This window comes from Lepidochelys kempii, chromosome 6 (genome assembly GCF_965140285.1).
Source record: "Lepidochelys kempii isolate rLepKem1 chromosome 6, rLepKem1.hap1, whole genome shotgun sequence".
In the NCBI taxonomy this organism is placed as follows: Eukaryota; Metazoa; Chordata; order Testudines; family Cheloniidae; genus Lepidochelys; species Lepidochelys kempii.
The window spans coordinates 79,607,826-79,622,934 of record NC_136385.1 but is presented as its reverse complement, the minus strand read 5'-3'; the positions used below and the strand labels follow the sequence as shown (position 1 = coordinate 79,622,934).

Below are 15,109 nucleotides of genomic sequence, written 5' to 3'. Positions count from 1 at the left end.
TTCTTGCCAGGCTAATTTTTTTTTGCTAAGTGGTAATATGGCTGGTGATCAGAAAAGGAACATTCATATCCTAATCATGCCTACTCGTCACAGGTGCTTTTCCAGCTAAACTTTAGATATAGGTAAACAAATATTCCCCTTCCTCCCAACAATAGTCTTACCTGCTTGTAGTGTTTCAGCATCAAAACTATCCTTCCTGTAGAAAGTTCTGAAACACAAGGGAATTGCAGTGCAATCTTCTGAAAGTTTCTCGACAGCTTGTCTAAACACAGCAACCATATCATGAAGAGTCCTATCTAAATTGACTGACGAAACAGATGGTGAAATCAAGTTTAGGCATATTGAGATAGATGCACTAGATGCAGAACTGGACTCCACAGCTTCACATACAATTTGGCAGCCCTCTGACAACATCTTCATCACAGACGTTTTCCTTTCTGATGGATCATCCACTACTGCAATGACATGCCACTCAATGACTGCATCTCTGGGTAGGTGGGGAACCACGACCACAGTTAGCATTCCACAGACTGCAGCTAGATCACTGTACATCTCTGGATCTTCTGCCTAAAAATTAAACAAAATATCCTGGACATTAGCAAGGAATGGAAATACCCGAGAAATAGAGAACGTGCACCATGAGAATTTAATTTATAAAACTGGCAAAGCTACAAAGAAATAGTAAACATGTTAAATGTTAAAGTGAAAGGAATGACTCATATTTCGTTATTAAAAAAAATTAAAAAAATATATTAAAAAAATACAGTGTGTATACTATGGTATATTCACATTGTGTTTATATGAATACTTCAGTGTTGTTATCAAGGATGCTTTGGTTTGTTCTGCAATCTTTTCTTACTGAGAAAGTCATCTTAAGCAATTATGAGTTTAACAGCTAATACCTGCTCATCTTCCCAACCTTAGCCTCCTATTAAGTCTTTGTCATTCAAAGGAGTAGTAGTGACGTTAACAAACTTTATGCTCATTCTTATACAATAGACAGGAATCAAAGAACAGCAGACAGATCATGTAATGTGACATTTGTCCATTCCAATATTCTTTGAATGTAAGAAATGTTAATGGTGCTGCTGAGGCCATGGAAATAGATGAGCACAATACTTATGTTCCATGAAACAAATTCAGTTACCAGTGACATAGGCTGCTCTGAGAAGCAGCATGTCTTGAACATAGCTTTCTAAAGGGTGAGAGCCTCTCCCTAGTGACGAAGTTCAGCCTGCACTGGCCCTACAGGTCTGAGGTTATTCTTACACCAAAGCCCATTACTTGGCAAGCCAACTGCTGTGCCTGTGAGCTGTATTTAATAATGGCAAACAAGAAGTGGGATAATATTTAGTTTCTTACTTTCCCTACAAGCCTCGCAAAAATTACAAGCTAAATTTTACTATACCATGGTAACAACTATGGGAAGGGAACAGAGGGCTGCAGATCACTGCATGTTCACTAAAGTTTCCTCTGGGAATGAGGGGAGGAATTTGAGAAGCTGCACCCTTTTAAATCTAACAGTTAAGGGTTTTACAGAGAATTCTGTTCTGAATTCTTAGTAATCCAGAGATTGCCCCGCTTGTATTGCCCTGCACTTCTATCCGTTTTGTTCTCACAGCACTGCTCCCTCAGGATAGCAACATAAGGCTCTAAGATATTAAAACCCAAACAGAAACTCAGAATAGCATACTTTAGCCTTCAACAATCTTAAAGTTAAGCATGGGCTTAAGTGCTTAAAGTTAAATATATTGTCAGAGTTACAGAGTGGAATATGCCTCAGACCCCTTTTAGTCCCTCTGAAGTGCACTTCTTAGGTGACAAACCTGGCTTCCTGCACCTCACTCTGAACCATGCAGCCCAATCACTCAACAGCAGTTCCCTTGTTTCCCAACTGCATTAACATGAGAAGCCCAGCTGCTTTTGACACCTGTAAACCCTTCCATTCCAGGGATCTGTGACGAGGGAGTTGATTAAAGTGACTCAAAAGTAGCATCTTCAAAACAAAGCATTATTTATTCATTCCCCAAAGGTACAAAGTATGTAGAGCTAAGGAGAAAAACAACAAAAGATCTACTATATACATGGCTCTTACACCTAAATCTTTCTGTGCCAGCTTTTGTAAATGCTCCTCAGCCCTGCTAACCCCTATCTCTGGCTGGGAGAAACAGATGTACTGCTTACAACATGCTCTCTCTGGTTATTCCCTTCCTAGCCTGTCAGCTTTCATGACATTCCCTGGGCAATCTCTGGCCACTCACTCAACTTTGCTCCCTTTTCTAGGTCCGGGGTCCTGAAATAGTTTCATGTTCCCTTAGATTTCTCTCTTTTCACCCTTGGCAAAACATCTATGTCACCAGGGTGGGGCCAAGGGGCCACCTCTTCAGGGCTATGCACCTAGCTGCTGTGTTGGAGAATTTGTTGAGATGCTCCTTATCTAGGCCTTTGTTCTAGTTTTCTTGCTTGGTTTCTTTAACAAACCCTTTTGACCTAACTCCACAGCAAGCAGCCTGTTATAAACAAGCACACAAAGACATACAACAGATTTATAAAAAATAATACAGATATTTCCCAGTTCTCCACACATGTGCCTAACTGCTCTCCTGAATTGGGGCCCAAATGAGTAGTACCATTTTATGTATGCATGTGTTCCTAACACATTTCACTCATGAAACCTGTTAAATGAAAACGAATCTGTTTATGAAAGTAAATCTTATTTTATTATATATATCTTCCTGAAGGAATACTGTGTTGAAGGAATAATAAATTACTTTTACCTGTCTTCTGAGCATATGAATTTTTATTTAAACAAGTTTCAGATTTTCTTTCTGGTCAACAGTTTTTTTTTTTTCATTTCTTTTAAGAGATCAGACACTAAGTACTCTTGATATTAGTGGCTTACACTTTCTTCTCCTTTGTGTTTATGATAACTTTTTTATATACCAATTTGCCTATGCTGCCGTCTATACCGGTAATTCTCTACATTGCCTGACCTATGAATGGAAAAATAATAACAAGTTAAAACAGTCATTTTACCTGAAGTCGATAAGGCCATAACACTCACCCTGCCTTCAATTCACATGCTCAATTTTCATCCACTCACTCTCGACTTCGAGAGGAAGGAATAATGACAGGTTAGAGGCACTTTATTTCAAAATTCACTCACAAAGTTATTGACAACCATTTTTCCACAGAAAAGTCTCTGCTTCTTGACCCTCGTGAGCTGTTTACATGAAAAATGCACTTACTTCTAGATTAACGATAGTGGAGTCTAATTCCATACCAAACATATAGCAATTGCTTTAGCATCTCTGTTTTTGATATGAGACCAAAAATAGGGATAATTTGTCTCAAATTGCAGTCACTTCAGTCATAATAAAATCTCACTGAGTACTGTTTGCTTTCAGTACTTTCATTAGGTAAGCTGGGGCTGTTATTAAGGTACCAACACATAAATGTTATATTAGCACTTAACAGTAGCACAGTATTCTCCTCCAGGAGATGAATTCTAACCTTGTCAATATAATTCTGCTCTGAGTGCTGTAAAACAGTTTGAAAAGATGAAATACTGGCGCTTTGCACTGAAAAAAAAAAGTCATGCTCATTCAGGCTTAAAGGCCACTCTGTTGGCCCAAGGTGCTGAGGTACTGTTTAGAAAATAAGTCTAAAGAAGCTCTCTCAGGTCAAGTCAAGCATTGAGACAAACTTTTCTACTTTCTTGTACTGTCTTAGGTTGTTAAATCAATTACTTAGTATTTCTGCTTGCCTTCAGCTGCCATTTAGAATATGAAAGGAAATATAGGAAAGGCCAAGATAAAGTACATTTTCAAACGCAACAAATGATAATCATTCTGAGTGAAAGACATGCACTGTGCACCCAGTCTCATAAATAGGACCCTACCAAATTCACAATCCATTCTGATCAATTTCATGGCCATAGGATTTGATATTTAGTCAATTTCGCATTTTCAGATGTTTACATCTGAAATTTCATAGTGTTGTAACTGTGAAGGTCCTAACCTAAAAAGTGGTTTGGGATGGGGTGGCATTGCAAAGCTGTTATAGGAGGGCTACAGGACTGCCACAGTCTCTTCTGTGCTGCCTTCAGAGCTGGGGAGCTGTAGGGAGTTCCCAGAGGTAGAGGTGGGTCTGATTTTCCCCATGCTGTTGGGAGCACCCCAGCTGGGGGCTCCTAGCTGCTAGTCCCATCCAGGCTAGGGACAGGATTTGTCCTAACCCTGCACAGCTGCTCTTGGCGGGAGATCAGACCCTTCTCCGGGTACCTCCTCCAGCTACAGAAAGCTCTGCGGCTGGGGCACTCCCAGCAGCTCGGGGAAGACTGAACGCACCTTTACCTCGGGAAGCCTTCTCTGGCTGCAGGAAGCTCTGGAGCTGCTGCCCAGCCAGAGATTCATGCAGCAGTGGGAGATACCCAGAGGTGGGTCTGATCTCCCCCTGAGAGCAGCTGTGCAGGGAAGAGTAAGTCCCATCTCTCCCCAGCCCAGGGACTAGCAGCTGGGTATTCAGGGTATTCAGTTATTTAAGGCTCACTTTTTCAAACAAATAGAACATCTCTATTCTTCAAAAATGACAGTGCTTTTTTGAAAATAAGTTGGGAGAGGTCACTGTTTAAAGATCTAATAATAACAGACAATGGAATATAAGAAAGATCTTTAATCCCCTGCCCCTCCCACTTCCCTACAGGATTTATTTCATGGTCTGTGACAAATTTTTCATCGCTGTGAATTTGGTTGGGCCCTACTCATAAACTTGCATTTTGCAGCACCCCAACCTTTAACTTAACAAAGCACAAGCGATGGAGCTGCTGGGAACTAAAGATCTTTCTTATATTCCATTGTCTGTTATTGGCTTTTTAAACAGTGACCTCTCCCAACTTATTTTCAAAAAGGCACTGTCATTTTTGAAGAACAGAAATGTTCTATTTGTTTGAAAAAGTGAGCCGAAGTTGTTACTTCTAAGCTGCCTTAAATAACTGAATACCGTTTCTTTAGCATCTGCAGCATACAAGGTATTTCTTATAGCATCAGGAAGTGCCAGGGAATACTGTATATAAGGAACCAGGATTATTTAAGTTAAAATTGGCAATTTTTAAAAGTTACTTACAATCTAGTTATATTAATCTTTAAAATGTGAGTGGGTTATACTGGATTGGGAAACAACAGGTAGGTAATTGTATGGGGGCCCTGATTCACCAAGATACTTAAGCAAATCAAATAAATGGGAATATTCACTGTGCTTAAATTTATTCACATTTATGGAGCTTGCTGAACTGGGGTCTGAGTCTGTAAAGATGGTCAGGGTAGGAGGTTATTGAACTGACCTTTGTATCAAAACAATTAATATAAAAAAAAGTCTCACCGCTTCTTGCCAAATGAAGGAAAGTTCACAACTGCAGTTTCTCCCAGATTTTTAAACATATAATTAACCTGTACCTGGCTACCTTTCCACATTAACAATAAAACGGTGGTTTAAAACAGAACTGCTGTATGCTCATACACAAATGCTTTCCTGAGTTTTTTTTCTGTCAAAGGACTTATATGCCTTAAGTTTGTATGCCTCATTTGATCAGGACATGCAAGCATATGAACTACAGAAACACAAGATGGATTTAAGAGGCAGGCTGCAAATTTATTAATAGAACACTGGGATGAGGGAGGGTACCAGGCATTTAACGGGTTCCAGTGGCTCTAACCAATAGCTCCATGTGTACCCGCCAAGGCGTGGCAGAGATTGCCAATGGAAGACCTCAGTCTGTGAAGACTTCTCCTATAGGCATAAGGGCTACCAGTGAAATTCCAGGTCTCATTTACCTCTGGAAGTGGCCTTTTTAGCTTTTATATGCACTTGACACCTGTCACTAACTGTGACAAGCTAATCAGTTTTACTTTTCCTAATATTAAACTTACGAGTCCTATTGCTTTCCACCCAGCTGTGCCTCCATGATGCTGCGAAGAAGGTGAAAAAAACCACTGGACCTTGGAAAATTTGGTTCAATGGGGAAAATTCCTTACTGATCCTATAACAGGTCATTGGGCAGATCTAAAAACACAGCTCCCATGCTACAACTAAAGGGAGGGAGAGTGGTTAAGCTACATGGGCAAAGATGCATTTGAAAAGCTTGGGAGAGTTTAAATGTGTATGTGTGGGCACGGGGTACATGCAAGAGCAACTTGGCTAGCTCTGTCACCCATCCCCAGCCAGTGGGAAGGTGGCAGATCTGAGGTAGGTTGGGCAGTTGCCTCTCTTGCCCCATGTGTGCTCTTGCATCTCCCACCCCTTCTGCCTTCTGGGCATCATGTTACATCCCCCACAGTCTGTTCAAGATCCTTTCCTTTTGACTGCTGACGGGGCTCTGACGGAGACGGTTAGTTTGATTTCATTCTGTTTTCACTCTTCATGTACAAGAGTTACATGAATCCCATCACTTATTCCAGTGAATGCTTAATTGGGTGTTGTATTACTACAAAACAGAGTGGCAGTCACTGCAGTGAACACACCTAAATCAAAACCACTGCACTACAAGTGATGTAAATTAACTTAAGAAGAATGTGACACTCAAAAATGTTTAAATTAAAATAAGTCTTGCTAATTGTTAAAGTTTTTTTTAATTAAAAAACTGAAAAAGCTCACCACTTCCAAATGAAAGAGGGAGTTAAAAAATATTCAGATCTGACAAGCATGTTTTCAATCCAATATAGTATTTTACCTAATGAAAAAATTTATTTGAAAAAAGATACACATTTTACATATTTACATTTATTACATATATTTGCTTGTTTGGGTTTCTTCCTTTAAGTACATTACAAAGATTTCCTTTTGTTGTATGTGTGGAGGTTAAGGTTTAGTGATTTCATGAGTGAATATGGGATCTGACTACATTTGAGAGAGAGAAATATATGGGTAACTGCTAGTTCTACAAAGAACTTACTTACAGAACAAAAACTGTTGTTTCTTTTAGAAGATTAGTTTATGCAAACCTTCTCTGGTATGTATTATTACACCATTACAGTGGCAAGATTAATGTGCCTTTAAATAATACATTTAAAATTTCCTTTACACTGTCTGCATAAAACAGATTGTACCAGACTCCAGAGATCCAGTTTAAGCTTTGCTACAGTCTCCTAGAACAATAGGTTTATGACTTTTATAAGTGGTGATTCCACTAGGAAAACTGCAGAGAAATAAAATGTCAATTCCTGAGGAAAGAAAGACAGAAGTAAACCTCCTTTTCAGCATTCTAGTTTGTCAAACACGTATGAGCCAAAGATATCTCTGGTGTAACTCTACTGATTTCAGTGGGTAAATCTGGCAGGTCCAGTCTTTCATAGTGATAAAATTAAGTGTGAAGCATCTTTTCTTTTCAAAGCTTACTGTTGTAAACTACAAGAAATAATACAGCCTGGTATTTTGAATTCCTTTCTGAAATTACACAGGTTATTTGTTGTGTACTTAAAAAAAAGTATTAACACAATTTAAAGGCAGTATCCAAGATTGGTAGATTAAAATAGATTTTTAAAAGCTTTAGTATTTATTATGGAAGCAAAAAGGACTATGCTATTTAAAAATCATGTTTCTGTCTGAAAATTTGCACCCGAATTCTGCAATGTGTTGCACAGAGAGGTGTGTACTTGGACTTCAGTGAGGCTCTGTGTGGGTTCAGCAGCCCTCTTGTGGAGGATCAACTGGAGGATGGGGGCCATATTTATTTACTGTTATTAAAAGTAACACTCAGTGTTTAATGTAATTGATAGAGACTATACAAAAAGGACCTCTATTTTTTCTGTTTGTTTACTCTGTGCATTTGATAGCACATTATGAATGGCTTGTTTCACTACCTGTACAATTTATAGACAGTTTCCCCTGATGTTTGTGTGGGTCTTTTGCATGCATTTTTAAAAACAGGGGAAGTGGTCACAGAAGTGCAAAAACTGGCTTGGAAACTTAGGGCAAGATTTTTAAAGGAATTTAGGTGCCTGTCTCGCATTGGTTTCAGTACTTCCAGATGAGGCTCTTTGCATAACCATGGTGTAAAACTCTATGGTGGTGCCTTGAAGTTAGCTATCAGATGAAAGATGGTCAATTTAACTTTTGGCGATAAGATACTTTTGAGTGTACACGAGTGCAACTCCAATTAAGTACAAAAGGAATGTAAGGGAACTGGGTTATATGGGAGTCAGGGATACAACTGGTTAGAGTCAGGGCTTGTCATGAGGACAGACCACCTAAACTTCTTCTGTAGTCCATCAAGCATGTAAAAAGCAACTCACAAGAGAACTAACTAAAGATACCCCCTTAGGCCTCATCCTGCAGAGACTTACATATGTGCTCAACTACCTGCACTGTGAGGAGTTCCAAAGTCAATGGGACTATTCATAGTGTATAAAGTTAAGCACCTGTGTAAGTCTTCACAGGACTGGGACCATAGTGACTGAAGTCCTGCAGATAATTCTGATCTGAATAATCAGTATTATACACACTTTTTCTCAGAGGATTTTTTAAGAAGTTAAGCAAATGTAGATGCTCATGATGACTGAAAGCGCTTAGACACTGAACTGTTATATCCAAGTGTGGTACAGGATTTTACATACAACTGAGCTAATGCATCACAGTCAGCTATTCTAGCTGCTAAGATTTCCATGAGCAGAGATTGTATTAACTTATTGATACAATAAGTATTACTTGTGTTCAATTATTTGATGATTCTGTGATATGCAGTAGGGCTCATGTTGAAATTTAAGGCATAAATTATACAGAAATCTTTCTGGCGTACTTTTAATATAAGGGACACCAAGATTAGTGTGTAGCATTTGATTTCTAGTTCTGGCTCTCTTCTACATTGTTTTATATCTTTGGATTTTTAAATATAATTTACTTGAGAAATTTAAGAGGCTGGGTGCTAACTATATATAGGTTGTGTGTCGTGAACAAATATCCACTGAGAACACAATAGAGACTAGAATCCCATCTTACTTCTGACATGGTTAGTGTTGAACCCATACCTCTAGAACAAATAAGCAACTGAAAACTCGAAGAACCTTGGAAAGACTGTACGGAAAGATCATAATACCTGTGTTATACCAGGCTCCTGCTTTTAGGGCTGTCAATCAGTCAGCTTTCTTGAACACTAAATTCACAGAAATATTTTATTATAGTAAATTACAAAAAGTAAACAAGAAAAAAAACCCAAAAGTTACCATCTGCCTGTTTCCAATTAAAAAAAAAATTCCTCCTGGTAGATAATCCCAAAGCCACACATAATTTCAGATGGAATTCCCTTTTGCTTAATTTATCAATTAAGGACCATAGTGTTTTTTCTGTCTTATTATCCAGTGACAAAGGCTCAATAACCCTATAGCCTGTGTTTTTTCAACTAGCCATTTAATTTTACTCATTTCAATCTCTTTTCAAAACACATTTTATAGTCAGAGGATACAATGTATATCAGCATGAGAGCATGACAAGATTTTCACATTGCTGGACATCAACCTAGGGAAAAAAGTCACAGAATAACAATGGAAAGTATATAAGGAAATTTCTTACACTTTAAGACTAAAATAAATTTAATTGAGAGTACTGATTATACCAGATTTCCTGTACACAATACTTGAGAGTGTTTATTTAAACTAGTGACATTTGAAGAAGTTCACTCTTTAGAGTTCCATAAATTGCACATAGAGCAAAAACATGTAACATTAGGAATAAGCCATTTCTAAGTCAACTGATTCATCAAAAGGTGTAACAAATAGGAGTTTAATAATTTTAATGAATTTATAGCAGTGAGCTAGAGTTCTAAGAGAAGCAAAATCTTAGATGATTGCTTCTTTTCATTTAGTACAGTGTCTCTATGAATGAATCTGTATTTCAACAACACAAAGGAAGAAATAATAGTTACTGATACTATGCAAATGAATACATCCTTTGCAAAGCACTGAAAATGTAGAGTGGGCTTTATGTCCTACCCACTGCTTATTCTGTCTTTCCACCAGAGCCTCTGTGCCTGATCTCTAAAAACCCATACTGAGAAGGCAACCATCTTACTCATTATGGCCTTTAATCTCCCTTGCTGATAGTTTTAAATTTTTAAACAGCACTATGTCGCACTTCCTTTTATGTGTTCTCATAGCTACAGACATAATTTTGGAAGCAAAATATCTAAACAGTAAGCATAATAAAAATGAAACAGGTTAAAGCTTACTAGCAGCAGGGAGCAGATGTAGCAAAACTCTACCAGTTCCCCTACATTTCCCCCCAGCAGGGACTTTCTATCAAGCTGTGAGTTAGTTCCATAGTACAATGCAGGCTGCTGTTACAGCAATTGCACCTTCCTATACCTCAGTATTGTACTAAGAATTCACTTTGATTTCTGATTTCTTTCTTTGTAATAATAATGTTTAAAGCAGTTCCTGCAGAGCTAAAGTCAAGCACTATATGCCAGATGATCAGAAGGGCATGAAAATGTGAAATTGATAAGAAAATAATTATATATTGAAAAGCTATTTTCTTTGCTTTAAAAATATTAACTTTTCTCTTGCCAAACTGAAGGTTCTTGAGCCAAGATAAAACCAGTTAATGATTAAAGTTAAGGTTCCTTGAAATACCTCTCAAACATACATCATTCAATATATCAGTTACAGTGTGGAAAAAAGATACCTATTCAAGGAACAAAGTAATAAATTGATAGCAATATAAACTGAAAGCAAATGATGTCTGCCACATGAAACATGATCACAGACTGTCACTCTTGAGGGTTTTATTCTTCATGTGGAGTGTCAAAAATAAGCACTTTTGGAAAGAGACTAACTGAATGAAGGATGTTAAAGGTGGAAATGTTCTACCTGATGAAAAGCAGTTGAGGAGGTATATTCAAATAGGGACAAGAGAAAATTTAATGGCCAAAATCTCTTCCGTGGCCATTAAAAATGGCTTACTTTAAGAGTCACAGTGGAAATGTCAGGTGTTGCTATAAGTTGTCTTTGCAAGTCTGCTCTGCATCTGAAGTCTTGAACACACTTGAGCTGTGGGGTTTATTTTCAAACACAAAACCTTAATTACGACTCCATACTTCCTCCAGAATACATTATATACCACCCACTTAGCCTGTGAACATGTCAACACTAATGTTGCTGAGGTTGTAATTAAGTTTTTGTGTTATACAGTAAGGAAGGTTAATATGGTGTGTGTTTACTTATCTGTTGGAGGCAGAAAGAAGTTGATTGTAGGGATATGGGGTGAAATCTTGGCTGTACTGAAGTCAATGGCAAGACTTCCATAGACTTCAGTGGGGGTCAGTATTTTACCCATGGGGTAGGTCACTGCCATTGGTAACATGCTGTGTAGATGTGCAGTTAAGAAGAGTCTCATAAATTGGCATTTCCTTGCTTTCAAGGATTTGCACTGCAACTTGTCACAATTTAATCTCCCTTAATCCCACTACTCTGTATTTGTTTTGTTTATAGCACGTAGGGAGCGACATCTAAAGCAGACCATGACTGCTCAGAAGGGTCAGCTATAGGGAGACAGAGCAAATGGACTATACTAACTTCTTATTCATTTTCAGGTGCAATTCACCGTGTTGGAATTAGTCATTAAAGTCCTGCATTGTTTGGACCCTAGCTTCTGAGAGACCAGAAGGAGTGCTAGACAGTGCCATAGCAGTAGAGACCAGATGATAACAGTTACTATATTTGGGCACCTGGAAAGGTTGAAGCAGGATATATACAGGGCCCTTGACTCTGGAACTCATTCAGATGTTGATCCAACAGAGTCTGGATTTGTTAATAGACACATACATACTTCTTACCATTTGTTACACTAAGATATTTTTTAAAATACATGAGTTCACACAATATCAAAACAGAGAGAGACATACACACTCACTACATGTGTAGCTACATTATATATGGACATCTAACTACATACAAAAATGTGCTCAGAAACAGTAAAGGACACATTTTAAAAGCTGATAAACTACAGATCAAGAATTGAGAAATGTTGGCAATTAATATTTTTGTCAGTAAATACTTAATATTTTCTTTCATTTTCTAAACTATGTGGCTTTAGATTTCTTTTTAATTTTATCTATATGCACAAATTCTTTTTGCAGTCAATCACAGACAATTACCCTGGATGTTTCAACAAAAAATTTTACTGGTGCAAGACCTACTCAAAAACACCTCCACAATATTTATCATTAATACATGTCCCAGACGAAACAAAAACCAGGATTCAAGTTTGTTTCCAGCTTTGTTTGAAAAATTACAACTAGAAGATTGACAGGGAGTTACAAGAATGTACCACACTAGCTGAAAGCATTTATTCTGCTTCATGGCGAAGAACAACAACAGAGAGGAAGTTAAAGTAATTATTCACTGCTGAGTTGGCATACATGTTACTGGGTCAACAGTTAGCACTGTCTGATGTGCCGAAGTTTAAAGTGGCATAAAAATAATGTTAGTTCACATTCATGTCACTATGAATACTAGCTTGAAAGTGGAGTAGAGAAAAGGACAAAGTTTTTTTTGTTTTTGACATTTATGAGTAATTAGATTGGTGAAGATGTGGAGTTATATTTTGGAGCCCATATGATAAGACTGAAGGGAAAACAATGGGATGAAATTATATATTATGTCCAGAACAGAGGAACCTGAGATTATAATAGGGTACTGGAGTACATAGGATACCTTGGATTGTACTATAAATTAGGCTGGGAGAATTTTCCTGTGGAGAAGGTACTTTACTGGGAGCTTTTCCCTTGGTTTCCTAGTTTAGGTTCTGACTCATGACTACAGCCTCAGTCGCAGAGTAACAGGGTTATGTAGCAACTTCCCACTCCAGTAGAAATGAGAGAGCCATGAGGGCTGGACATGAACGGTGATTTGTTTTGGATGGTGGGTTTTGATTTGGGTTTGATGGGAGAGAGTTCTAGTTTATATTCTCCTGTTTCATTGTGGGGTTCTTTTAAGGGCAATTTGTCATCCATACACACAGTAGATGGGCTTTGGTTCCTGCCCTAGAGGATACTACCTGTTTGTTCCACTACAGCAGATACAACTCATCAGTGGCTACTGAGTGGTGGCTATAAGGGTGCTACCCATAGATTTGGGATGTGAGGCTCACTGTGGGAGTTGACTAGCTCCTGAGACGTGGGTTCTTGGCTATTTGTTGAGGAGAGTATGAGAGGATTCATGAGGAAGAGACCATTTTGATGTAGACCAGATGTATTTAGCACTGATATCAGACTCAGTGGTCTTGTTGAAAGTGTCTTCTTTGGAGCACTCACAACATTGGCTAAAAGGGATGCTACTATGCAGTTCATGCTACTAAATGCAAGATCACTGGTTAATAAAAATGCACTTTCTGTTTGTGGACTTTGCAACAGTTGTTGTCCTTTTGGACCCATAGTTATTCCTGGATGCCCAGACAGCAGCATTAATACTGAAAACAGACGTTTCTTACTGAAGGATCTTGGGCTCTGAATTTTATTTTCCTGTTCCTCTGTTATACCCTGTTAAACCATAGTACAGTAGCAGTGATAAAACAGATTCCTAAGGAACCCTATAGGAGAGAGCTTTTTGGTCCCCATATCACCACTAAATGAAACCTACTGTACCAGAAATGAAGGAGTGAGGACTTACAGTTTGATTATTAGTATCTTTTGATTAAGGGTAGCAAAAGCTGCAAACATATCTGATATCAGTAAAGAACATGGACTTTCATCTGTCAGTTGAAGAGTGCTCATTGCACAAACTAATGCTAACTACACACTCTGTTAGGACAAGTCCCTAGACTGAAGGTAACAAAGAACCCTGTTCCATGCAGAGACCCCTGAGGTTGATTATCCAACTACTTTCTTGATCTTTCCTCTAACAGGGAGGTTTGAGATGATGTATGACTATGTGTAATTAGGTCTCCAATTTCACGAGGTCGTTTTTCAAGCAAAGGTTGCACTTCAGCACTTTTTAAACAGACCAGCATTCTGCCTTCCTTAAGAAAGCACTGATAACAGGGGCCCAGCTAATGAGACAAAGTTTCTAATGGCCTGCACAAGACATGACAGGTATGGAATCTGACTAGAGGTTGTCACAGGGCAAGATATTGTCTCACCCATCCAGGACAGTGGATGCATTCATGCAAAAGTGACAGGCTTAAAACACAACTAATCTCTGCAAAGAAGATGGAAAATCACTCAAAGCACTCAGATAAAGAGACTGCTCCAGGGAAAAACAGTCAGTCTTGATGAACCTGGCTGTTTACCACTCTGAACAACTGGATGGGCAATTCTTCACTGTGTCTCATTTGGACACAAAATTCTTTGCCTCTATTCTAAACAGATAATAAAGAATGTGGGCCAGATCCTCAACTGGTGTAAATCAACATATTCCATTGACTACAATAGAACAATGCTGATTTATACCAGCTGTGGTCTGGCATGATATATTCCCATGAAGTAAGTAAACAGACACACACACCACTATAACTATTTTACTTTTATGGTCAAAATGAATAAAATGTGTTTTAAAGATAATCTTCATCCATGCTTATTAGAACATTAAGTACTCTGTAATGGTTTTTTATTCACATACATTTAATTTTCAATAAAGGTTTTAGTTAAGACCACACAAACTTTTTCAGTGTTCTCTTTGTTAATTATATTCTGTTTTAAATGCATCAATCTATATAGATTTCACAATTTTTACCAACAAAATATTATAATCTCCCTCCTTACAAACATAAAATAAAAAAAAATAGTGGTAATCCTTTCACATCCCACTGTAGGCAAGTGTCAAAAAGCCAGAATATTTCCAAGGTTCTCCAGAGTTCCACTATCTGCATCTGACCCGTGTTAAATATTCTTATTACAATTACTTCAAATGAATACAAAAGCTTTGTTTAATCCTAACCCTGGGGAAATGATATACACTAGGCACAAGATGAAAGACCCACAGCTACAGTGCTGTTTGAATGGACTGCATGTTCTTAACATGGGCTGTAAAAAAAGACCTGTTTTAATATCTCAAATGGAACATTCAAAACATCATCTAGCTGCAAAATAAATATCATAAACCTGATGTGAGAGAAGGAGGACACA

At 38.1% G+C, this 15,109-nt stretch overlaps 1 protein-coding gene across 5 annotated transcripts in view; it reads right to left on the bottom strand.

Moving 5' to 3' along the window:
* The window catches only part of DPH6 (diphthamine biosynthesis 6), a 368,925-nt gene that overhangs the window by 68,759 nt on the left and 285,057 nt on the right, over positions 1–15,109 (bottom strand). For 4 of the 5 annotated variants that reach the window (XM_078853339.1, XM_073348882.2, XM_078853342.1 and 1 more), the window contains one exon: positions 162–567. In XM_078853339.1, coding sequence (XP_078709465.1) covers positions 162–567 — 406 coding nt within the window. Of the gene's footprint in view, positions 1–161; positions 568–9,095; positions 9,146–15,109 lie in introns of those variants that run through there. The other variant, XM_078853341.1, reaches the window with a different exon arrangement.